Here is a 25,687-nt window from a genome sequence, read left to right as displayed (position 1 = left end):
CGTAGTTTATTCACTTAGTTATTCACCATTATCAGTTTGCGCCATGGACACCACTTTTTTCACTGTTATCTAGTGCAGTTGGGATTCTGCTAGTATTTGGCTGCACCTGATATGTGCACATTGATTTGCACCTGTTTATGTACAGATGCAGCGGCCGTTATGCGAACATTTCACGGAGCCGTTTTCGTGTGCGCTGCTGTATTCCATGTGGCATTAACGCCGCCAATCGCCCAACGCACCCGTGTTTATCGCGGTTGCTTTGTTTGAATTTCATGGATTGTGTGCAATTACAGTATACTGCTGCGGCCAAGTTTATTCGAGCATTTGCCCGTTCTTGGCCGCAGCAGTAGCCTGGCGAGCGCCCGAGGGTGACGGGCGCGCGCCGAAGCAGCGGAAGAGCGCCCTCCGATCGGGGCGCTCTCCCTACCGCTGCCGGGTCCGCCGGGTCCCCCGGAACCCCCTGCCGCCGTCCCGCGATCGCGGGACACCAGGGCTCCCTCGGGGAGCCCTGGACGCGCGTGCAGGGGGCGCAGGCTCCCGAAGACGCGTGACCGCGCGTCTATGACGCGCGGCATGCCGAGGGGCGGCCACTAGCAAGCCGGGAAATCTCCCGGCTTGCGGTACCGGCCACACTCTAATAAAGTGTGTCGGTAGTGTATGCAATGAAATGAATGAATTGCAATGTGCACAGTACTGTGATACTGTGTCAATTTCAGGTGTTTCAAAACCAGAACTCTAAAATGCCATTTTCGGCACTCGCGTCTTAAGGCGGGAAGGTTGGAAGTAATCCCGCGCCATGACGTGGCTATTCCGAGATACACACCGCGTGAAATGTTCGAATAACGGCCACTGCAGCTGCATGTTGTGTATGCATATTGTATTGTAATTTTGATGGCCACTAATATCACTAGTATATAAGTTTGCGCCTTAATAAATTCACATTTAAACAGAGGAAGGAAGACAAATCCCCCAATACACAGTAAGACTGACACCCGACACTGGCACTGACCTGCTCCTGCCCGAATATAATGATCCCGTTGGGTTTGATGGGATGCCAGGCAGAGAGATTTTCATTGGATCCTTTCTTCTTCCCGTCCTGGAAGGCAGTCCACATCCCGTCCCTCGTAGTCCAGGCCACACAGATATGATGCCACATCCCGTCTTTCAGGCTCACGGGCAGCTGAGTGACCTGCCACACCAAAGAGAAGCCCGTTATAACAGTCTGTGGTCTCTAAAGGGGCAGTCCCACTAAGTAACCTATTCCGGAGTTAAAATGAAAGGAACAGTCGCAGCGGCGCAAACGGTTATCATGTTTTATTTATTTACATTTATGTGAACCAGGGATCCCCCGAACCCGAAACCCAATCCTCCGACATCAGAGGATCCCCCAGTTCCCGAAATATAACTTTTTTAATTCATCTCTCAATGGGGTTGCAGCTTTTTCCATTGGCCGTCGCAACAAGGCAGATCCCAGCGGCCATATTATGCACCCGCGCAACTATTCTTGTCCAGGAGTTGTTGGGTTTTTTTAAACATTTTATTTGTAGATTTTACATTTTACAGTGATTTTAATGCCCCCATAAAAATTTGGTAATAGAAAGAAAGCGTATTACCATAATCTTATTACAAGTAACATTATAAGTATGTGATATTTTAATTGAACATATAAATAAAACAGTGCCCTAAAAATAATAACATAAATAAACAAAAATGAATAAAACAAGAGGATGAGTTCGGTATTTGGTTGAGGTTTCATGAGACCTAAATAATAATATTATTTATATATTCATGTCTAAGCGGGCCTGATAAATGTGCTCTATGAAACTGCCTATTATTGGTAAATGTGTTGGAGTAAAAAATATATATAAACCAACACAGGCCTTTGATAAAGCAGCAACCCCCCCTAAGCATATATGTGAGTTTCATTCATATACCAGGAGTGACCAACTCCAGTCCTCAGGGGTCACAAACAGGTCAGGTTTTCAGGCTCTCTGCTTCAGCACAGGTGGCTCAATTAATTGTCCACCACCTGTGCTGAAGCAGGGCTATCCTGAAAACCTGACCTGTTGGTGTCTCTTGAGGACTGGAGATGGCCACCTGTCATATAATGTTAGTATTTGACACCCTGAGCATGTCCTGCTCTTTAAAAAAAATTTAGTGTTAAAACCAGGATTTTCTTCATCTCTAGCTTCTGAGGTTATCACGGTAACCTTTACATGGCACTGAGTGCCATTTTAACCTCCCAGACACTTCATATTCCAAATTACTTCTATCTCTTGAACGGAGCATCCGATGTTAAAAATAAAACCAGCATGGGAAAGGCCAAGATCAAAGATGGCGATTAGTGCCGACTGCTGCTTCAACTATTATCTTTGTTAGCCTTATACACCAAGCACCTCTCTCCATCTTTAAGACAAACCTTAAAACTCCCCTCTTAAATTAAGCGTTTCATTAGCCTGGACTCCTGGCTACTGTCCCACAGTCCCTCCTACCAACCATTGTGCCCAAGCACTGCCATCTACAGCGCTTTTTCCCTCACCTGCTGTCTCTGTAACTCTCCCAACATAACACTTAGACTGTAAGCTCTTCGGGGCAAGGATTTCCTTTCTTATTGTCTGATCTTATTTGTTGTACTTATTGCATTATAATGCCCTGCACTGTATTGTCTCTCTTGTAAAGCGTGGAGTACACTGTGAGCGCTATATAAATGTATTATATTTAGTGGAAAATGTACAATATGAGTTGACCTCTCCATAGCCATCCCATTCCTATCCCTGATTCTGGCTATCCGGGCTTCCAACTGAGACATTACATGTTGTGTGTGTGTGTGTGTGTGTGTATATGTGTGTGTATATGTGTGTGTATGTGTGTCCCCAAAAAACTAGCAATAGTAAATCTTACAGCTATAATAAAATGGCGGACCAACAATTTTCTAAGGGGTGCTTTTAAATACCCCCCAGGGTAAGAAACCGCAATACTGGTAATATATTTGATTACCTTTTTACCATCTTTGTCCGGGAGTGTAATATTTTTGGTACCGGGAAAATGGATGAGGGAATGCTGTTCCCGTCAGGGAGACACCCCGCCCCCGCCCCGCCCCCATGGAACCCCACCCCCCCAGGTCACATAGATGCAATTTAAAAAGTGGCTATACGAGGATTGCTACTTTAAAGCTGCAGTTCAGTCTTTTTTTTGTTTTTGTTTTTAAATTTATTTTTTTACTTCAATAGTTTCATGTGTGCAATCTCTAATTACCTAAAGAACTGTATAGCTGCAGGTCAATTCGTTCTCCATGTATTGATATGGTGACATAATTAGTGAAGGGATCTGTTTATATTCTGCTTCAGTCCGTCAGTGGAAGCTCATGAATATTCATGAGCATTCCTGCATTGACATGTGCTAGAGGGAGGGCAGGGCTGACAAAGGGGTGTGCCAGGGCTTGTGACAGGACATGAAGGGGCGGTGCCTTAGCAAATGGCTGTTAAAATAGAATACACGAAAATTGGTCTTTCAAAGTTGTTTTTTTTAAAACAGAAAATGCTAAAAGTATTTTTTCTTACTACAGAACTGATTTATTAAAAAAAAACCCACACATGCAGGATATTGACTGAACTGCAGCTTTAAGTGAAACTTCAAAACTTGGGGTGAGGTTATAAGGTTGTTGGACTTTGGGCAAATGCAAGGAACTGTTGCCGCTGAAAGAGTAGTAGATGCATGGAATAGCCCCCCAGTAGATGTGGTAAAGGCACGTACAGCCAGAGACACACACAAGAGATGGAGGTAGGAAATACCCAAAAGTAGTATTAGGTCTAGTAAAGTCCCTGATTTTGTAGGGGTCAAAAGGCTTTTGTCATGAGTTGGAGGTCTGCCTCTCACCTTATCATTGATGAGCAGCTCCATGGGGTTATGTCCCCACTCCAGTAGCACGATCTCGTTAGGCTGACCCTGGACGGAGTAAGAGAAGGGGGTCCCGGAGCCCGAGGATGCCTTGGTTTTCAGCCACATGCACATGGTGAACGCGTAGAGCTCCGGCAGCGTCTTCTTCACCCGGCCGTACATGTAGTTCGTACGCACTGGGAAGCTGAGTTTGAAGTTCTCTGGTTGGTACCCGGGGAAACCTATGGAAACATCAGATCCCACTTCAAAGACACAAATGCTCTCATAGTGAGAAGCTCGTGGGCTGAAGAAGTTGCAATAAAGAGAAAGCACTCTACAGTGTAAGACCTTCTCAAGCAGCTTAGATGGCTTTTTCAAAAGTGATATATAGACAGATAGACAGATAGGACAGATAGATAGATAGATAGTATATTCTTACCCTGTTCCAAGTCTAGGGTACAATAATGTGACACTATCGGCAGCAGACACACATATTGTGTATCTGGAGGGAGGGGTGGTAGTGTGTGAGTAGTGGTAGTGGAGGGTTAGTAGTGGGGCGAGTAGGAGGGTGGTAAGTGTATGTGTCTATAGGGGGGATGTGTGTGTATGGGGGGAGTGTATGTGTGTGTTTATAGTAAGGGGATGTGTGTGTGTGTGTGTGTGTGTGTGTGTGTGTGTGTGTGTGTGTGTGTGTGTGTGTGTGTGTGTGTGTGTGTGTATAAAGGGGAAGGGCAGTGAGAACAGCGCTAATGCTAAAAATAACAAATAGTAACACATGGGCGACTAACATAAAATATACACACTTTAAATGTTAAAGTGGGGGCTGCCAGGAAAAAAGGATCACACAAACCAATACAGACAATAAAAACAAATAAACCGGCGCCTCCAAAAAGAAATATAAATATAGCCTGACCAAATATAAAGTCCAATACGGCTGGGATGACGTCTCATGGAAAAACAAACAAACAAATAGGACAAAAACAAAAGAGAAAAAAAGAGAAAAAGATCATAGTGCAACTAAAGACAACTTAAACAAAACATCACTGATAAGGTTGACAAGAAAATAATTACAAATTTAATGCAAATGAATTAAAATATATATAAAAACATCAAACACTTGAATGTTGGGCTGGATACACTTATAAAGCGATGACATCCGGTTGGGATACAATTGAAACCCTACTTACAGCAAAGCTGATGATAATAAGCCCGTAGCCCAGTGTCCTGTTCCTAAAACCGAAGCCGGGGAAGTAGATGTTATAACTCAGCCTCTAGAGATCCACGATGCCGGGGACTGCCGCTGCTAACACACTCACGGATGTGCTGATGTGTGGGGGGTGGCACAGGTGAAGGCCTGGACCCAGTGCTGCCGAGGGATTCGCCGAGGTGATACACGCAGACCGAGAGGTCTCGCGATAACACGGTGACGTCACCACTTGGCGCAGAAGCAGGGGAAGGAGGGGAAGAAGCAGGGGAAGTATGCTCCCCGGTCCCTGTCCGGTACTTCCCCGGCTTCGGTTTTAGGAACAGGACACTGGGCTACGGGCTTATTATCATCAGCTTTGCTGTAAGTAGGGTTTCAATTGTATCCCTGTCATCGCTTTATAGTGTCTCTCGCCCAACATTCAAGTGTTTGATGTTTTTATATATATTTTAATTCATTTGCATTAAATTTGTAATTATTTTCTTGTCAACCTTATCAGTGATGTTTTGTTTAAGTTGTCTTTAGTTGCACTATGTGTGAGTGTGTGAGGCCAATGAGAGGTGTGCGGGGGCGGGCCAAGGGGGTGGTGTGAGTGTGTGAGGCCAATGAGAGGTGTGCGGGGGCGGGCGGGCCAAGGGACCAATGAGAGGGACACCGGACATCCAGACAGGCAGGCAAACATACAGTGCTTTCACTAATATAGTATAAAGATATACACATAGGTGTGTATGTATAGGGGGGAGTGTGTGTGTATAGGGGGGAGTGTGTGTATGTACAGGGGGTGTACAGGGGGGGGAGTATATGTGTGTTTATATGTGTAGTGTGTGGGGGCATTGTGTGTGTGTGTGTTTTAGGGGTGGAAGTATGTGTATGCGGGGGAATTGTGTGTGCACATGTGTATGGCGGGAATTGTGTGCATATATATAGGAGGAGAAATGTGTGCGCGGGCAGAATTGTGTTTGTGTGTAGGGGGATTGTGTGGTGGGAAATTATAGGGGGGAAAGGTATGTGTGCGTGTCTATAGGGGGATTGTGTGTGAGGGGCAGAATTGTGTGTGGGGGGCTGTGTGGCGGGGGCAGAATTGTGTGTGTGGGGGGTTGTGTGGTGGAGAATTATGGGGGGGGGGTGAAGTGTGTATGTGTGTGGTGGGGGTGGCATGTGAGTGAGAGTGTGTGCCACTGAATCTGACCCTCTCACCCTGTTCCAGCTCTGCGATGCGGTTCTGCAGGACACCCAGCTCCTTCTCGATGTCCTGCTTGTCCTTCTCCCCGGAGGCAGACATCTGCTCCTTCTCCAGCTCCAGCAGCTTGGCCAGCAGTTGAGCCTCCAGCTCCAGCATCTTGGCCTGCAGGGAGTCCCGTCCATGGAGAGGAGAGGGCGAGGTGGGTGAGGCCGGGAGAGATGCGTTGTTCACTCGTTGCTGAATCTCCAGCTGCGCGGGGGAATGGAGAGGGACAAGCTGTAAGCAGTACTGCGTGTCCGGTACCACGGGGTGACGGGTATAGTGCTTAGGAAAGGATTAGAACTGGAGAGGGGACATGCGTTTCTACTACAATTCTTTTACACGGAATTATTTATTCATTGTAGTTTTTTTGCTTAGGTCTCCAGCACCTTGTTACTACAGAAATACCATTAGCATGAGTTTTTATCTATCTATTTATTCATTTACCTATCTATCTATCTATCTATCTATCTATCTATCTATCTATCTATCTATCTATCTAATCTCATAATTCACATATATTATCTAATCTCATCATTCATATATATCTGACTAGCTACAGTATCTATCTACCCATTCCTATTTATCTATCTGGCTGTCTCTCTACCTGTCTCTCTGCCTGTCTAGAATAAGGCCGAGTCCATAGCAGGGGAGGCCACGCTGAGCCGTGCGGACGCTCCGCGCTGAGCCGTGCGGACGCTCCGCGCTGAGCCCCTGCATCCTCCATGAGGATGTCTTTAGAGGGGGCTCACGCGAGCGTCCGCAGGCGTGCTGAGGCGCTGGATTTTTCAGCCAACAGCCAAGCTGTTTTTCAGAGCGCTGTTGGCTGAAAACATCCAATCAGTGCAGAGCAGCGTCAACGTCACGGCGCCGTGACGTCGGCACCGTGACATTGACGTCGGTGCGTCGCGGGCGATTGGCCCAGCGACGTCACTGCCTTGCCTCCCTCAGTCTCCCCCCGCCTCCCGATTGCGCCCGCTGGCTCGCCTGCATGGGCATGAAATTGCGCAGATTTCAGCAGGCGAGCCTCAGCGTCAGCGCGCCTCAGCCCTGCTACCCCCTCTATGGCCCCAGCCTAATGGTAGAGTAGGGAAAGGGGAATTGGAGGGAGGGAGGTGACTCTCGCTTCAGCCTAATGTACAGACTAATAAATGATAACAAAGGTGCAAAGGGGAGTAGGGATAATAATGAAATGTGAGAAAAAGAAACACCCTTTAACATGCACTCATTGTAATGATTGATATGATGAATAAAAGTTAATACTTTATTATAATGATTAAAATAAATGGTGATACAGCTAAACAAATACTATTGGTGAACAACAATAACCCAACATATAAAACAAACCAACAGACGTTTACACATAAACTGGAACAAGGGGAAAATTGGCTAGCAGGTAATTACTTAATAGTAGTAGTGAGATAGCTCACAATAGCTTATCACTCATCAGTCTGGAAAATTATTTAAGGACTGAGCGAATCCCACGAGGGCTTATAGCAAATATAGCTCCCTCTCATATGTTTCAAGATGAGACATTTCATCAAGAGTTGGGACACCATTCTGGGAAAATGTTCGGTATCACTGATGAAACTACTGATAGAATACCAAAGTGACAAACTTACTATTGTTAAAACAGATTTAAGAACACACTTGGATGACTTAGACAAATGGAAAGATAAAACAGACTTCATAGAATCTGAGAATAAATTACAACTGAGCATTGACAAATTTACTAAAGAATTAAAAGAACGGAAATCCAAAAAATTCCAACGAGACACTAGGGACTACGAAGGTGGGAAAATTTATAGGCATCACTTTATGGAGAAAAGAACTAGATTTCCAGTAAATGACTCTTCAACAGACTGGGACAGCTCCAATGATGAGGGTGATGGCAATGAGAGATCAACAAATAGACCTGATCTAGATCGTTTGCATTTTTTAGAAACAGGCCCGAATTACCCCCTCTTCACAGAAAAGGGAAAACCAGAAGAGGCCAAAAAGGATTGGCTAAGAGACAGGAACGTTTGGGCTTACAGAGGCAGGTCAAGACGACGTTACAGGAGGCGCAGGTAGATACTCTCAGCCAAAACACCAATCAAGTTATGAACTTTTCAGATAAAACACTGACCACTGATCAGGTTGGTGCATTAAATAAAGGTCTGTCGTTTTCTCCATCAGAAAACTTCCATATTTTTGATTGGGTCAAAGACACTAACCTGTTCAGTAGGAAACTCCTACTTCATAAATTCTTTAAAAGGAGAGAAGTGTTTAAGCTGAAAAATGAGGGTCTTATGCATTTAGATCAATTGCATATAGATAACACGAGAGACCTTATTGCCCTCCTTGAGGAATCTAATAGAACCGAGGGAGAAGGACCATTTTCAGACCTAAGGCCCAGGTCTAACTTTACTCCACCCCTCGCAACAAGCCCCAACGTCGAAATGTTTATACGGCTGGTCACCAAAGATTTGGAAAATTTGACAGCCTATAATAAACCTGATAACTTGACCTCCTCTGAACGTCAAGGGTTGAAGGATTTACAAAAAGATACGACGATCACTGTAAAACCTTCTGATAAAGGAGGGAATACAGTGATCATGAACACTGTAGACTATATCAAAATGTGTACCCGTTTACTGTCTGACACTAAATGCTATAAGACACTTAAGCAAAGTCCAACTATACAGTTCCAGAAGGAATTAAAATGCATTTTAGATCAAGGTTTACTGTCTAAAGTTCTAACAAAAAAAGAATATGATCAATTGTTGTCACCAGCACCAGTCCTATCAACATTCTACTGTCTCCCAAAAATACATAAGGGCATTTTGCCCCCACCTGGTAGGCCCATAGTGTCCGGGATCTCCAATCTGACAGAACAAAGCAGTAAGTACATCGATCAAATACTGCGCCCTTTTGTCAATAGCTTGCCATCTTTCCTGAGAGACACCAAAGATGTCTTAAATAGACTCAATGACATTTGTTTAGATGAGGATACACTATTAATTAGCCTTGATGTCAAATCTCTCTACACCTCTATTGTACACCAAGTAGGGATAGATTCTATAGCCTACTTTCTCAAAAGCAGGAGCTGCGAATTCACTAAGCACAATCAACTGGTGTTGGACCTGTTGAGGTTCATTTTGACCCACAATTATTTTACTTTTAATGGTACCATCTTTCACCAACTTAGAGGTACGGCAATGGGGACCACCTGCGCCCCCACGTACGCAAATTTATATCTGGGTTGGTGGGAGGAGGAGGTGGTTTTCCAGGAAGCCAATGAGATATTTACTAACCATATCTATTTGTGGGTCCGCTATATTGACGACGTCCTGATCCTGTGGCAGGGGACATGGGCGCTGTTCACGGAATTTGTCAAGGTATTAAACACCAACGAGTTCAATCTCCACCTTACCTTTGAGATTGGCGCACAGGAGATTACCTTCTTAGATCTTAGGATTTCGAGAGGATCTGACAATAAAGTGGAAACAACGGCCCATCGTAAAACAACAGCTACAAATAGCCTTTTACGCTTTGAGAGTCATCATCCTAGACGATTGAAATAAGGTATCCCTGTGGGCCAATTTCTCAGAATTCGCAGAAATTGCTCGTCTATGGAGGCTTTTGAGGTAGAGGTGGACAAAATGAGAGAGAGATTCAGGGCAAGAGGCTACAGCAAGAGATCAATCTCTAAAGCATACCGGCGAGCGAGATTCAGCGATAGAAGCTCACTACGAAGCGATAATAAGGCACAGGCAGAAGATCCCAAGCTGATTAGGTTTGTGGGGACCTTCAATAACCAGTGGTCCGAAATTAATACCATCCTAAATAGACACTGGCCTATCCTTACTGAGGACCCGGACCTAAGGGAAGTGCTAAGATCCACCCCCACACTCGTTAGTAGAAGGGCACTGAATTTAACAGACAAGCTCGTCCACAGCCACCTGCGACCCACTGTATTAAATACATGAAAAAAATGGAGATTGCTTCCGAGGTTCACAGCACCTTCACTCAGCTAGTTGTATGAATATAAAAAAGTTTATTAGTAACCAGCAATGTACAACAGCATGAACACTCTTATGCGTTTCGTCCAAGCCAGGACTTTTTCAATATTTTTTTTATTATTATTTTTTATTTATGGTGTATCCTTACCATGACCATATTTCATAGTCTATACATTTCAGTTTTTTATCTCAGTACTGTATAAATCCTTATTATGACTTTTTTTTTATCAACTTACATCTTAATATTCATGTTGCAACCATAAGTCTGTACTACAATTCATCTTTACGTAACCTAAGTAGTTAATTCTCGCCGCCGGTTTGATTGGTCCTCTGGTGACTGACCGCATATAAAACTCCCCCCCCCGTAGTATCCCACGTCACCACCTTTGAAAAAGCCTCCGCGAAACGTGCGTCAGGTGGGAGGCGGGACCAAAAGGCTGACGTCATGACGTCATGACGCATCTCCGTCGGGTTGTGAGTGAGAGGCACCGCTGAGTGCCGGTCTGAGCCGCTACTTTGCAGGTTTGCTCTACACATACTCCCTAAACTGTTATTAGTAACTTATAAACGACTTGAGAGCACTATATGCGCATATCTTCTGCTTTTGACCATCACATCGTGACGACGGGGTTTCACGTATAGTAGCCGCTTGACACTATATTCTTGTGATAGGAGCAGAAGCTTTCAGTATGTTGTAGCTGCTGGTTTTAAAGTAGCGGTTTACGAGATACTAAGTATCTGCTACTCATGCGGCTCTCACCCCACCCATGGATAGACTGCTCCTCAGTAACCACTTTGTGATTTAGTAACAGTTCTTTAGTCTAGTATAGGAGGCTATAATTTGATACGGGCTTAGACTCGTGCCTCAGGGCCACGCTAACACACTTTGTGGGCCATTATACACTTTATTGCACTGTGATGCACTACATTCAACGTGTTTCTCATAGCTATTGTGATTATTGAGCTTAAGTAGTGCAAACATTGACTGTGTGACTAGTGTTTGATTTAATGGACTAGATTGATTGTTTAATTCGGCTGCATATTTCTCTTGTACCGATTGTGGTTTTCTGTGGGAGAATCCATATATATGTGTGTTTTTTGTATTTAAAGCGCCGTGATGGTCAGTCCTTAGTACCTGTCTAAATAATACAGGTTTTTAATTAATTATCAGTGCTGGTCTTGGGGATCCTTTGATAAGCTATTGTGAGCTATCTCACTACTACTGCTAAGTACTTACCTGCTAGCCAATTTTCCCCTTGTTCCAGTTTATGTGTAAACGTCTGTTGGTTTGTTTTATATGTTGGGTTATTGTTGTTCATCAATAGTATTTGTTTAGTTGTATCACCATTTATTTTAATCATTATAATAAAGTATTAAGTATTAACTTTTATTCATCATATCAATCATTACAATGAGTGCATGTTAAAGGGTGTTTCGTTTTCTCACATTTCATCTCTGCCAGTCTATCAATCTATCTAATCTCATCATTCATAGCTATCCATCTATCTATCTAATCTCATCATTCATATCTATCCATCTATCTATCTAATCTCATCATTCATATCTATCCATCTATCCATCTATCTATCTATCTATCTATCTATCTATCTATCTATCTATCTATCTATCTATCTATCTAATCTCATCATTCATATCCATCTATCTATCCATCTAATCTCATCATTCATATCTATCTATCTATCCATCTAATCTCTATCTATTTAATAATCTCATCATCAATCTCCGCCGCCTTAAACTCAACATGGCTAAAACAGAGCTCCTTATACTTCCTCCCAAACCTAGCCCTACTACCTCCTTCCACATTACTGTTGGAACTACGATCATTCACCCAGTAACCCAAGCACGCTGCCTAGGGGTCACACTCGACTCCTCTCTCACATTCGCCCCTCACATTCAAAACATTTCTAAAACCTGTCGCTTTTTCCTCCGCAATACAACAAAGATACGCCCTTTCCTCTGTTGCTCGACTGCTAAAACTCTGACTCAGGCCCTCATTCTCTCCTGTCTTGATTACTGTAACCTCCTGCTGTCCGGCCTTCCTGCCTCTCGCCTGTCTCCCCTACAATCTATCCTAAATGCTGCTGCCAGAATCACTCTACTCTTTCCTAGATCTGTCTCAGCATCTCCCCTCATGAAATCCCTCTCCTGGCTTCCGATCAAATCCCGCATCTCACACTCCATTCTTCTCCTCACTTTAAAAGCTTTACACTCTTCTGCCCCTCCTTACATCTCAGCCCTAATTTCTCGTTACGCACCATCCAGACTCTTGCGTTCTTCTCAAGGATGTCTTCTTTCTACCCCCTTTGTATCTAAAGCACTCTCCCGCCTCAAACCTTTTTCACTGATTGCCCCACACCTCTGGAATGCCCTTCCCCTCAGTACCCGACTAGCACCCTCCCTATCCACCTTTAAGACCCACCTTAAGACACACTTGCTTAAAGAAGCATATGAATAGCACTGTGGATATTCTGAACACATGATACATAAAGCTTGGCCCCCTGCAGACGCACTTACCAGAACTCCCCCCTACTGTCTCTGTACGTTCTCCCTACCTACCAATTAGACTGTAAGCTCCTCTGGGCAGGGACTCCTCTTCCTTAATGTTACTTTTATGTCTAAAGCACTTATTCCCATGATCTGTTATTTATATTATCTGTTATTTATTTGATTACCACATGTATTACTACTGTGAAGCGCTATGTACATTTATGGCGCTATATAAATAAAGACATACAATACAATACAATTCATATCTATCTATCTATCCATCTAATCTCTATCTATTTAATAATCTCATCATTCATATCTATCCATCTATCCATCCATCTATCCATCCATCCTCATCATTCATATCTATCTATCTATGCATCCATCTATCTAATCTCATCATTCATATATACTGTATCTATCTAATCTCATCATTCATATATACTGTATCTATCTAATCTCATCATTCATATATACTGTATCTATCTAATCTCATTATGCATATCTATCTATTTAATCTCATCATGCATGTCTATCTATCTAATCTCATCATGCATATCTATCTATCTAATCTCATCATGCCCATCTATCTATCTAATCTCATCATGCCCATCTATCTATCTAATCTCATCATGTCTATCTATCTATCTAATCTCATCATGCCTATCTATCTAATCTCATCATGCCTATCTATCTAATCTCATCATGCCCATCTATCTATCTAATCTCATCATGCCTATCTATCTAATCTCATCCTGCCCATCTATCTATCTATCTAATCTCATCATGCCTATGTATCTATCTATATAATCTCACCATGCCTATGTATCTATCTAATCTCATCATGCCTATCTATCTATATAATCTCACCATGCCCATCTATCTATCTAATCTCATCATGCCTATCTATCTAATCTCATCATGCCTATCTATATAATCTCATCATGCCCATCTATCTATCTAATCTCATCATGCCTATCTATCTATCTATCTATCTATCTATCTATCTATCTATCTATCTATCTATCTATCTATCTATCTATCTATCTATCTATCTAATCTCATCAGGCCTATCTATCTATCTAATCTCATCATGCCCATCTATCTATCTAATCTCATCCTGCCCATCTATCTCTCTAATCTCATCCTGCCCATCTATCTATCTGTCATATTCTCTAGCCTGCTGTACCCATGCTTGGCCACCGGGACTGCTGCCACTCTCAATGTCTTGTTCTAGCCTGCAGTACCTATACTTGTCCACCGGGATTGCTGCTGCTAAGGAACATTCCAGACCCTGATACCTGACACCTCTGCTCCACCTCCCAGCCTGCCTACAGTATATAAACCTCCCTTTCCTGTTCCTCCTTGCCTGTTTATACTGGTTCCTTAGCTCCTGCAGGGTTCCTGTGTTTACTGCTGTGCTAGCTATTGCTATCATCCTGTTCCAGTTTCCTCGTTGCCGACCTCTGCTTGTTTCCTGACTTTGCTGCCTGCCTCGGACCCCTGCTTGTTTCCTGACTTCTCTACCTGCCGCCTGCCTCGGACCCCTGCTTGTTTCCTGACTTCGCTACCTGCCGCCTACCTCGGACCCCTGCTTGTTTCCTGACTTCGCTACCTGCCGCCTGCCTCTGATCTCTGCTTGTGACCCCTACTTCGCTCTCTGCTGTTCCTGCCACTGGGATCCACTTCAGCCGAAGTCCAATCCTTGACAGAATAAACAGGCCCTACCATGGATTCCGCTGGAACAGACCCGGCTCAGGCTCAGACACTCCATGACTTACAACATATCATGGTTGGTTACCAGGAACAACAAAGACACGTGTTTAATCGTCTTGGCCGCTTGGAAGAACAAGCCGCCACTGCGGAAGCTGAGAATCGTGAACTACGTGCAGCCTTAATCACCTTGTCTGGTTAAAACACTGTGCCTGTGCAAACCGCACCCCGTATATCCCTTCCTGAAAAATTTGGGGGCAAAAAACAATCTTTCCGGAATTTCCTTAATCAATGCAGACTTGTGTTCAAGCTTCAGCCCATCATTTATCATACCGAAGAAGCCCAGGTTGGACTGATCATAACCCTGCTCAAGGATGAGGCCCTTGCTTGGGTCTCCCCTATGTTAGAACAAGATAGCCCACTACTAAGGGACCTGGAGGAGTTCATCGAAGCCATGAGTCTTATTTTTGATGACCCAAATCGTAGGCAACCGCTGAGGCAACTCTGAACAATCTTCGTCAAGGAAGACGCTCGGCAGCTGAATACGCCGCTGAATTCTGCAGATGGGTTAACGATACTGATTGGAATGAGGCTGCGCAGAAATATCATTTTCGGCAGGGTCTCTCGGAGCAAGTTAAAGACGAACTAGCCCGGGTGGAGCCCCCAGAGAGATTTCAGGACTCTGTCCGTTTATGCATCCAAATTGATCGCAGGCTTGCGGAAAGACGATTGGAGAGACAGGGGTTCATGCCAAGCAACCCCAGGTTTAGAGATGTCAGTACCCCAAGACGTTTCAGGGAGATTGAGGAGGAGCCGATGCAAGTAAATACACTGCGGGGACCCATCTCAACCGGGGAAAGGAATAGACGCAGAACAGAAGATCTCTGTTTATATTGCGGAAATGATGGGCACTATCTCGCTGATTGCCCAAACAAGTCCAGGCGGTCTTCTTTCCAGAGCCCTAGGAGTAATCAGCTGCACGCTATTTCAAAGACTGTTTTCTCTGCTTCTCAAGGGAAAGATAACCCTCCTTTGCTACACCCTCACCTCCTGGTTCCTATTATCATCGAGGAAGGAACACATCGTTTTTCAACCACAGTAATGATCGACTCAGGGACGGCAGGGAATTTTATGGACATAGAATTCGCCAAGAACAATTCGGTATCATTTGTAGCCAAGGAATCGCCAGAAAGGATGGAAGTCGTTACAGTTCTCCCTTGAGCTCTGGACCTGTTACCCATGAAACCAGTAACTTAACACTAATCATGGAGCCCAATCACCAGGAGAAGATTTATTTTGGTCTCATTCCATCACCTTTGTTTGCAGTGATTCTGGGAATTCCATGGCTCATGATCCATAACCCACTAATTGACTGTAAGACAAAGATCCTCACGTTTCCCTCTGAGCACTGTCAGCTAGCCTGTCTACCTAAAACTCCTATACCAGAGTGTGTAGGAATACATAAGATTTCCTCGTCTCAAGAAAATCTTCTGCCGGCTCCTTACTCTGAGTTTTTATATGTGTGTGACAAGAAGAACGCAGATACGCTTCCCCCACATCACTCTTATAACTGTCCCATTGAATTATTACCGGGTGCTGCCATTCCGTTTGGAAGAATCTATTCCCTCTCAGAACCGGAATTGAAGGTCCTCAATGACTACCTACAGGAGAACCTATCAAAGGGTTTTATCCGACCCTCTACTTCTCCAGCAGGCGCTGCGCTCTTCTTCGTAGGAAAGAAAGACGGTTCTCTATGCCCCTGCATTGACTATAGGGAACTAAATAAGATTACGGTGAAGAACAGGTACCCATTACCTCTGATTCCTGAACTATTGGAAAGAATTCGGTCAGCCAAAATCTTTACCAAATTAGATCTCAGAGGAGTGTATAATTTGGTCCACATTCGACCCGGTGACGAATGGAAAACAGCCTTCCGAACCCGTTATGGGCACTATGAATATCTGGTGATGCCTTTTGGACTCTGTAATGCCCCTGCTACCTTCCAGCATTTAATTAATGATGTCTTCCGAGAGTTATTGGACCAATTCGTAGTGGCATACCTGGATCACATCCTTGTCTTCTCAGATAACATCATGGATCATCAGAGACATGTCCGAATTGTCCATGAGGGTCTCCGTAAGTACAAATTGTACATCAAGTTAGAAAAATGCGAATTTACATCTCCCGAGGGTTTGAGTATGGACCCAGGCAAGATTCAAGCCGTGGTGGAATGGCCAATCCCTCGAAATGAAAAGGACATTTAGAGATTTGTGGGTTTTGCCAATTTCTATAGACGTTTTATTAAAAATTTCTCTGGCATTATTGCCCAATTCACCCAACTCACACGGAAAGAATTCCCCTTCAAATGGTCTCCTAAAGCGGATGCGGCATTCGAACAATTGAAGTCACTCTTCACATCTGCCCATATCCTCATCCAACCAAATCCAGAATTACCATTCATCTTGGAAGTGGATGCATCCGACTCCGCTGTTGGTGCCATTCTGTCACAAAGAATTGGACCCAAGATGCTCCTTCATCCATGTGCCTTTTATTCATACCAAATGTCAACAGCTGAACGAAATTATGACATCGGAAACAAAGAACTCTTGGCTATAAAAGCTGCATTCTCTGAGTGGAGACATCTACTGGAGGGGACCAATCACCCAATTACGGTCTTTACGGATCACAGGAACTTAGAATTTATTTAGTTAATCCGGGACTGCTGCCACTCTCAATGTCTTGTTCTAGCCTGCAGTACCTATACTTGTCCACCGGGATTGCTGCTGCTAAACTAAGGAACATTCCAGAACCTGATACCTGACACCTCTGCACCTGTGCTCCACCTCCCAGCCTGCCTAAATAAACCTCCCTTTCCTGTTCCTCCTTGCCTGTTTATACTGGTTCCTTAGCTCCTGCAGGGTTTCTGTGTTTACTGCTGTGCTAGCTATTGCTATCATCCTGTTCCAGTTTCCTCATTGCCGACCTCTGCTTGTTTCCTGACTTCGCTATCTGCTGCCTGCCTCGGACCCCTGCTTGTTTCCTGACTTCGCTACCTGCCGCCTGCCTCGGACCCCTGCTTGTTTCCTGACTTCGCTACCTGCCGCCTACCTCAGACCCCTGCTTGTTTCCTGACTTTGCGACCTGCCGCCTGCCTCTGATCTCTGCTTGTGACCCCTACTTCGCTCTCTGCTGTTCCTGCCACTGGGATCCACTTCAGCCGAAGTCCAATCCTTGACACTATCTAATCTCATCATGCCCATCTATCTATCTCATCATGCCCATCTATCTATCTAATCTCATCATGCCCATCTATCTATCTAACCTCATCATGCCCATCTATCTATCTAATCTCATCATGCCTATCTATCTAATCTCATCATGCCGTCTATCTATCTAATCTCATCATGCCTATCTATCTAATCTCATCATGCCTATCTATCTAATCTCATCATGCCTATCTATCTATCTATCTATCTATCTATCTATCTAATCTCATCATGCCTATCTATCTATCTAATCTCATCATGCCTATCTATCTAATCTCATCATGCATATCTATCCGTCTCTCGCTCTCCATCCTATATATCCATCCATTTTGTCTATCTGCCTCTCTACCTGTATATCTATCTACCCACCCCCATTTATCTATCTATTTGTCTATCTATATATCTAGCTGCCTATCTATGTATCATCTCTCTCTCTCTCTCTCTTTTATCTATTTATCTCTATCTATCTATCTATCTATCCCTATTTGTCTGTCTGTCTGTCAATATATATATATCTATATATATATATAGATATATATAGATATATAGCTACCTACCTACATATCCTTAGGGAAACTACAGTACCTGGTTCACTGGGGGGGCTATGGCCCAGAGGAGAGATCTTGGGAACCCAAAGATTTTGTACATGCTCCGCGACTAGTCAAAGCTTTCCACCGACGATATCCAGACAAGCCTAGCAAGGATCGTCCAGAGAACGCTCTTGGGAGGGGGGAGTAATGTCATATTCTCTAGCCTGCTGTACCCATGCTTGGCCACCGGGACTGCTGCCACTCTCAATGTCTTGTTCTAGCCTGCAGTACCTATACTTGTCCACCGGGATTGCTGCTGCTAAACTAAGGAACATTCCAGACCCTGATACCTGACACCTCTGCACCTGTGCTCCACCTCCCAGCCTGCCTAAATAAACCTCCCTTTCCTGTTCCTCCTTGCCTGTTTATACTGGTTCCTTAGCTCCTGTAGGGTTTCTGTGTTTACTGCTGTGCTAGCTATTGCTATCATCCTGTTCCAGTTTCCTCATTGCCGACCTCTGCTTGTTTCCTGACTTCGCTACCTGCTGCCTGCCTCGGACCCCTGCTTGTTTCCTGACTTCGCTACCTGCCGCCTGCGTCGGACCCCTTGACATCCTTGACACTATCTAATCTCATCATGCCCATCTATCTATCTCATCATGCCCATCTATCTATCTAATCTCATCATGCCCATCTATCTATCTAATCTCATCATGCCCATCTATCTATCTAATCTCATCATGCCTATCTATCTAATCTCATCATGCCTATCTATCTATATAATCTCATCATGCCTATCTATCTATATAATCTCATCATGCCTATCTATCTATATAATCTCATCATGCCTTCTATCTAATCTCATCATGCCTATCTATCTAATCTCATCATGCCTATCTATCTAATCTCATCATGCCTATCTATCTATATAATCTCATCATGCCTTCTATCTATCTAATCTCATCATGCCTATCTATCTATATAATCTCATCATGCCCATCTATCTATCTAATCTCATCATGCCCATCTATCTAATCTCATCATGTCCATCTATCTACCTAATCTCATCATGCCCATCTATCTAATCTCATCATGCCTATCTATCTAATCTCATCATGCCTATCTATCTAATCTCATCATGCCCATCTATCTAATCTCATCATGCCCATCTATCTAATCTCATCATGCCTATCTATCTCTCTATCTATCTATCTATCTATCTATCTATCTATCTATCTAATCATGCATATCTATCTAATCTCATCATGCCTATCTATCTAATCTCATCATGCCTATCTATCTATATAATCTCATCATGCCTTCTATCTATCTAATCTCATCATGCCTATCTATCTAATCTCATCATGCCTATCTATCTAATCTCATCATGCCTATCTATATAATCTCATCATGCCTATCTATATAATCTCATCATGCCTATCTATCTATATAATCTCATCATGCCTTCTATCTATCTAATCTCATCATGCCTATCTATCTAATCTCATCATGCCTATCTATCTAATCTCATCATGCCCATCTATCTAATCTCATCATGCCCATCTATCTAATCTCATCATGCCTATCTATCTATCTATCTATCTAATCTCATCATGCCTTCTATCTATCTAATCTCATCATGCCTATCTATCTAATCTCATCATGCCTATCTATCTAATCTCATCATGCCTATCTATATAATCTCATCATGCCTATCTATATAATCTCATCATGCCTATCTATCTATATAATCTCATCATGCCTTCTATCTATCTAATCTCATCATGCCTATCTATCTAATCTCATCATGCCTATCTATCTAATCTCATCATGCCTATCTATCTAATCTCATCATGCCTATCTATCTAATCTCATCATGCCTATCTATCTAATCTCATCATGCCTATCTATATAATCTCATCATGCCTATCTATATAATCTCATCATGCCTATCTATATAATCTCATCATGCCAATCTATCTATATAATCTCATCATGCCTTCTATCTATCTAATCTCATCATGCCTATCTATCTATCTATCTATCTATCTATCTATCTATCTATCTATCTATCTAATCTCATCATGCCTATCTATATAATCTCATCATGCCTATCTATCTATCTATCTATCTATCTATCTATCTATCTATCTATCTATCTATCTATCTATCTATCTATCTATCTATCTAATCTCATCATGCCTATCTATCTATCTATCTAATCTCATCATGCCTATCTATCTATCTAATCTCATCATGCCTATCTATCTATCTAATCTCATCATGCCTATCTATATAATCTCATCATATCTATCTATCTATCTATCTATCTATCTATCTATCTATCTATCTATCTATCTAATCTCATCATGTCTATCTATCTATCTATCTAATCTCATCATGCATATCTATCTAATCTCATCATGCCTATCTATCTAATCTCATCATGCCTATCTATCTATATAATCTCATCATGCCTTCTATCTATCTAATCTCATCATGCCTATCTATCTAATCTCATCATGCCTATCTATCTAATCTCATCATGCCTATCTATCTAATCTCATCATGCCTATCTATATAATCTCATCATGCCTATCTATATAATCTCATCATGCCTATCTATCTATATAATCTCATCATGCCTTCTATCTATCTAATCTCATCATGCCTATCTATCTATCTATCTATCTATCTATCTATCTATCTATCTATCTATCTATCTATCTAATCTCATCATGCCTATCTATCTATCTATCTATCTAATCTCATCATATCTATCTATCTATCTATCTATCTAATCTCATCATGCCTATCTATCTAATCTCATCATGCCTATCTATCTATATAATCTCATCATGCCTTCTATCTATCTAATCTCATCATGCCTATCTATCTAATCTCATCATGCCTATCTATCTAATCTCATCATGCCTATCTATCTAATCTCATCATGCCTATCTATCTAATCTCATCATGCCTATCTATCTATATAATCTCATCATGCCTTCTATCTATCTAATCTCATCATGCCTATCTATCTATCTATCTATCTATCTATCTATCTATCTATCTAATCTCATCATGCCTATCTATCTATCTAATCTCATCATGCCTATCTATCTATCTAATCTCATCATGCCTATCTATCTAATCTCATCATGCCTATCTATCTAATCTCATCATGCCTATCTATATAATCTCATCATGCCTATCTATCTAATCTCATCATGCCTATCTATCTAATCTCATCATGCCTATCTATATAATCTCATCATGCCTATCTATATAATCTCATCATGCCTATCTATATAATCTCATCATGCCTATCTATCTATATAATCTCATCATGCCTTCTATCTATCTAATCTCATCATGCCTATCTATCTATCTATCTATCTATCTAATCTCATCATGCCTATCTATCTATCTATCTATCTATCTATCTATCTATCTATCTATCTATCTATCTAATCTCATCATGCCTATCTATCTATCTAATCTCATCATGCCTATCTATCTATCTAATCTCATCATGCCTATCTATCTAATCTCATCATGCCTATCTATCTAATCTCATCATGCCTATCTATATAATCTCATCATGCCTATCTATATAATCTCATCATGCCTATCTATCTATATAATCTCATCATGCCTTCTATCTATCTAATCTCATCATGCCTATCTATCTATCTAATCTCATCATGCCTATCTATCTATCTATCTATCTATCTATCTATCTATCTATCTATCTATCTATCTATCTAATCTCATCATGCCTATCTATCCATCTAATCTCATCATGCCTATCTATCTATCTATCTATCTATCTAATCTCATCATGCCTATCTATATAATCTCATCATATCTACCTATCTATCTATCTATCTATCTATCTATCTATCTATCTAATCTCCTCATGTCTATCTATCTATCATATCTCATCATGCATATCTATCTAATCTCATCATGCCTATCTATCTAATCTCATCATGCCTATCTATCTAATCTCATCATGCCTATCTATCTAATCTCATCATGCCTATCTATCTAATCTCATCATGCCTATCTATATAATCTCATCATGCCTATCTATCTATATAATCTCATCATGCCTTCTATCTATCTAATCTCATCATGCCTATCTATCTATCTATCTATCTATCTAATCTCATCATGCCTATCTATATAATCTCATCATATCTACCTATCTATCTATCTATCTATCTATCTATCTATCTATCTAATCTCCTCATGTCTATCTATCTATCTAATCTCATCATGCATATCTATCTAATCTCATCATGCCTATCTATCTAATCTCATCATGCCTATCTATCTAATCTCATCATGCCTATCTATCTAATCTCATCATGCCTATCTATATAATCTCATCATGCCTATCTATATAATCTCATCATGCCTATCTATCTATATAATCTCATCATGCCTTCTATCTATCTAATCTCATCATGCCTATCTATCTATCTATCTATCTAATCTCATCATGCATATCTATCTAATCTCATCATGCCTATCTATCTAATCTCATCATGCCTATCTATCTAATCTCATCATGCCTATCTATCTAATCTCATCATGCCTATCTATATAATCTCATCATGCCTATCTATATAATCTCATCATGCCTATCTATCTATATAATCTCATCATGCCTTCTATCTATCTAATCTCATCATGCCTATCTATCTATCTATCTATCTATCTATCTATCTATCTATCTATCTATCTATCTATCTAATCTCATCATGCCTATCTATCTAGCTAATCTCATCATGCCTATCTATCTATCTAATCTCATCATGCCTATCTATATAATCTCATCATGTCTGTCTATCTATCTATCTATCTATCTATCTATCTATCTATCTATCTATCTATCTATCTATCTATCTATCTAATCTCATCATGCCTATCTATCTATCTAATCTCATCATGCATATCTATCCGTCTCTCGCTCTCCATCCTATATATCCATCCATTTTGTCTATCTGCCTCTCTACCTGTATATCTATCTACCCACCCCCATTTATCTATCTATTTGTCTATCTATATATCTAACTACCTATCTATGTATCATCTCTATCTATCTATCTATCTATCTATCTATCTATCTATCTATCTATCTATCTATCTATCCCTATTTGTCTGTCTGTCTGTCTATATATATATATATATATATATAGCTACCTACCTATCTGTCTATCTGTATCAATGTATTTATCTATATATTGTATCTACCTACCTATCTGTATCAATGTATGTATCTATATGTCTACCTACCTATCTATCATCACCTCCTATTCTATTATCTGCTCTTATTAAAGCTCATATAACGGGATGTATAACAATCACTACTTCAATCTTTCCTATATACATAGACAGTATACGTTCTAAACGAGGGGGGGGGGGAGGGAGGTCAATCAAGTGTTTACTCAACTTCCAGCCCACTGTTGGAGGCCAATAAAGATGAGGGGGAGGGGGAGAGAGGGGGCTTTGCCTGTGCAAACTTTTGTAGAACACAAGGAGAAGGAACGGCCAGAGGCAATCACACCCCACTCGAGTCTCAGCTCACTGTACTCACATACTAACGTAACCCCCTCCAAGCCCTCACTGTCATTGGTTCCTCTTGATCTCAGCAGGGACAGTAAATATTAAATAGCCTCTCAGTTTGCAGCCAGGACTCTATCTCCCTGTTCGTCTCTTTAATAAATGATTAAACCTTATGGTGCCTCCATGTTAGTGCTGGCGGCCCGTTTCTACTTGGAGATTGCTGTTTTGTAACCCGTTCACAGTCCGAGCAGCGAGGGGTTACATAGCCCGTTCATAATTCCTGCGGCTGGAGGGTTGTGCTAAGGAGATGGCAGCTTCCCTGTGAGCAGAGACACGGGAAGCCCATTACCCGCCCGTAATAAGACATTCACAAGGCAGCGATGACTGATGATTTTCCAGCTATTTAATTATTAAAGAGGTTGACGCGACAGGGAGAGAGCAGAGGGCAGGAACTGAGAGCTGGGAGAGGAGGAACAATGATGGAGCAGTAGGAGTCTTGCCTTCCTCAGATTTGTCGGTAGTCCATTATTATTATCATCATCGTTAATAATAATTAGTACTCTCTCTCTCACCCCACCCCCACACACATACATACACCATCATGCTCTCTCTCACACACCATCATGCTCTCTCTCACACACCATCATGCTCTCTCTTACACCATCATGTTCTCTTTCTCTCTCACACACACACACACACATACACACACACGCACACACACAATCATTCTCTCTTTCTCACGCACTATCATTCTATTTCTCTCTCATTCTCACACGCCATCATTCTCTCTCATTCTCTCACACACACCATCTCTCTCTCTCTCTCTCTCATTCTCTCTCTCTCTATCTCTCGCGCCATTAATATACATAGCGCTTCACAGTAGTAATACACGTGACAATCATATAAATAACAAATAATATAAATAACAGGTTATGGGTATAAGTGCTTCTGACATAAAAGTAAAAATTAGGTAGAGCTTACAGTCTAATTGGTAGGTAGGAAGAATGTACAGAGACAGTGGGAGGGCATTCTGGTAAGTGCGTCTGCAGGGGGCCAAGCTTAGGTTGTGCATCTTTTTAGATAGAAAAGGTATACAGGGATATACCAAATAAGTATACATGGGAAGGATGCTGATCCAGGGATTAATCTGATTGCCAATTCTTGGAGTCAGGAAGGAATTTATTTTTCCCCTTAGGAGACATCATTGGATGATATGACTCTGGGGTTTTTTGTTTGCCTTCCTCAGGATCAATAAGTAAGTATAGATATAGGATAAAGTATCTGTTGTCTAATTTAGCATAGGTTGAACTTGATGGACGTACGTCTTTTTTCAACCTCATCTACTATGTAACTATGTAACTATATATGTGTATAGTATTATCCACGGTGCTACTCAAATGCTTCTTTAAGCAAGTGTGTCTTAAGGTGGGTCTTAAAGGTGGATAGAGAGGGTGCTAGTCGAGTATTGAGCGGAAGGGTATTCCAGAGGTGCGGGGCAGTCAGTGAGAAAGGTTTAAGGCGGGAGAGGGCTTTAGATACAAAGGGGGTAGAGAGAAGACATCCTTGAGAAGAACGCAAGAGTCGGGATGGTTCATGGCGAGAAATTAGGGCTGAGATGTAAGGAGGGACAGAAGAGTGTAAAGCTTTAAAAGTGAGGAGGAGAATTGAGTGTGAGATGCGGGATTTGATCGGAAGCCAAGAGAGTGATTTCAGCAGGGGAGAAGCTAAGATATATTTAGGATAGAGTAGAGTGATTCTGGCAGCAGCGGATCATTCTCTCTCTGACA

General features: G+C 42.0%; 1 protein-coding gene across 1 annotated transcript in view; it reads right to left on the bottom strand.

Moving 5' to 3' along the window:
* The window catches only part of NPTXR (neuronal pentraxin receptor), a 36,301-nt gene that overhangs the window by 4,185 nt on the left and 6,429 nt on the right, over nucleotides 1-25,687 (bottom strand). The window contains exons 2-4 of the mRNA XM_075573766.1: nucleotides 6,278-6,512; nucleotides 3,877-4,118; nucleotides 1,010-1,189 (exon numbers count right to left, since the gene is read on the bottom strand). Of these exons, the coding sequence (XP_075429881.1) occupies nucleotides 1,010-1,189; nucleotides 3,877-4,118; nucleotides 6,278-6,512 (657 nt within the window). The remainder of the gene's footprint in view (nucleotides 1-1,009; nucleotides 1,190-3,876; nucleotides 4,119-6,277; nucleotides 6,513-25,687) is intronic.

Source organism: Ascaphus truei, chromosome 17, assembly GCF_040206685.1.
Source record: "Ascaphus truei isolate aAscTru1 chromosome 17, aAscTru1.hap1, whole genome shotgun sequence".
NCBI lineage: Eukaryota > Metazoa > Chordata > Amphibia > Anura > Ascaphidae > Ascaphus > Ascaphus truei.
This window is presented reverse-complemented; position numbering and strand designations above follow the sequence as displayed.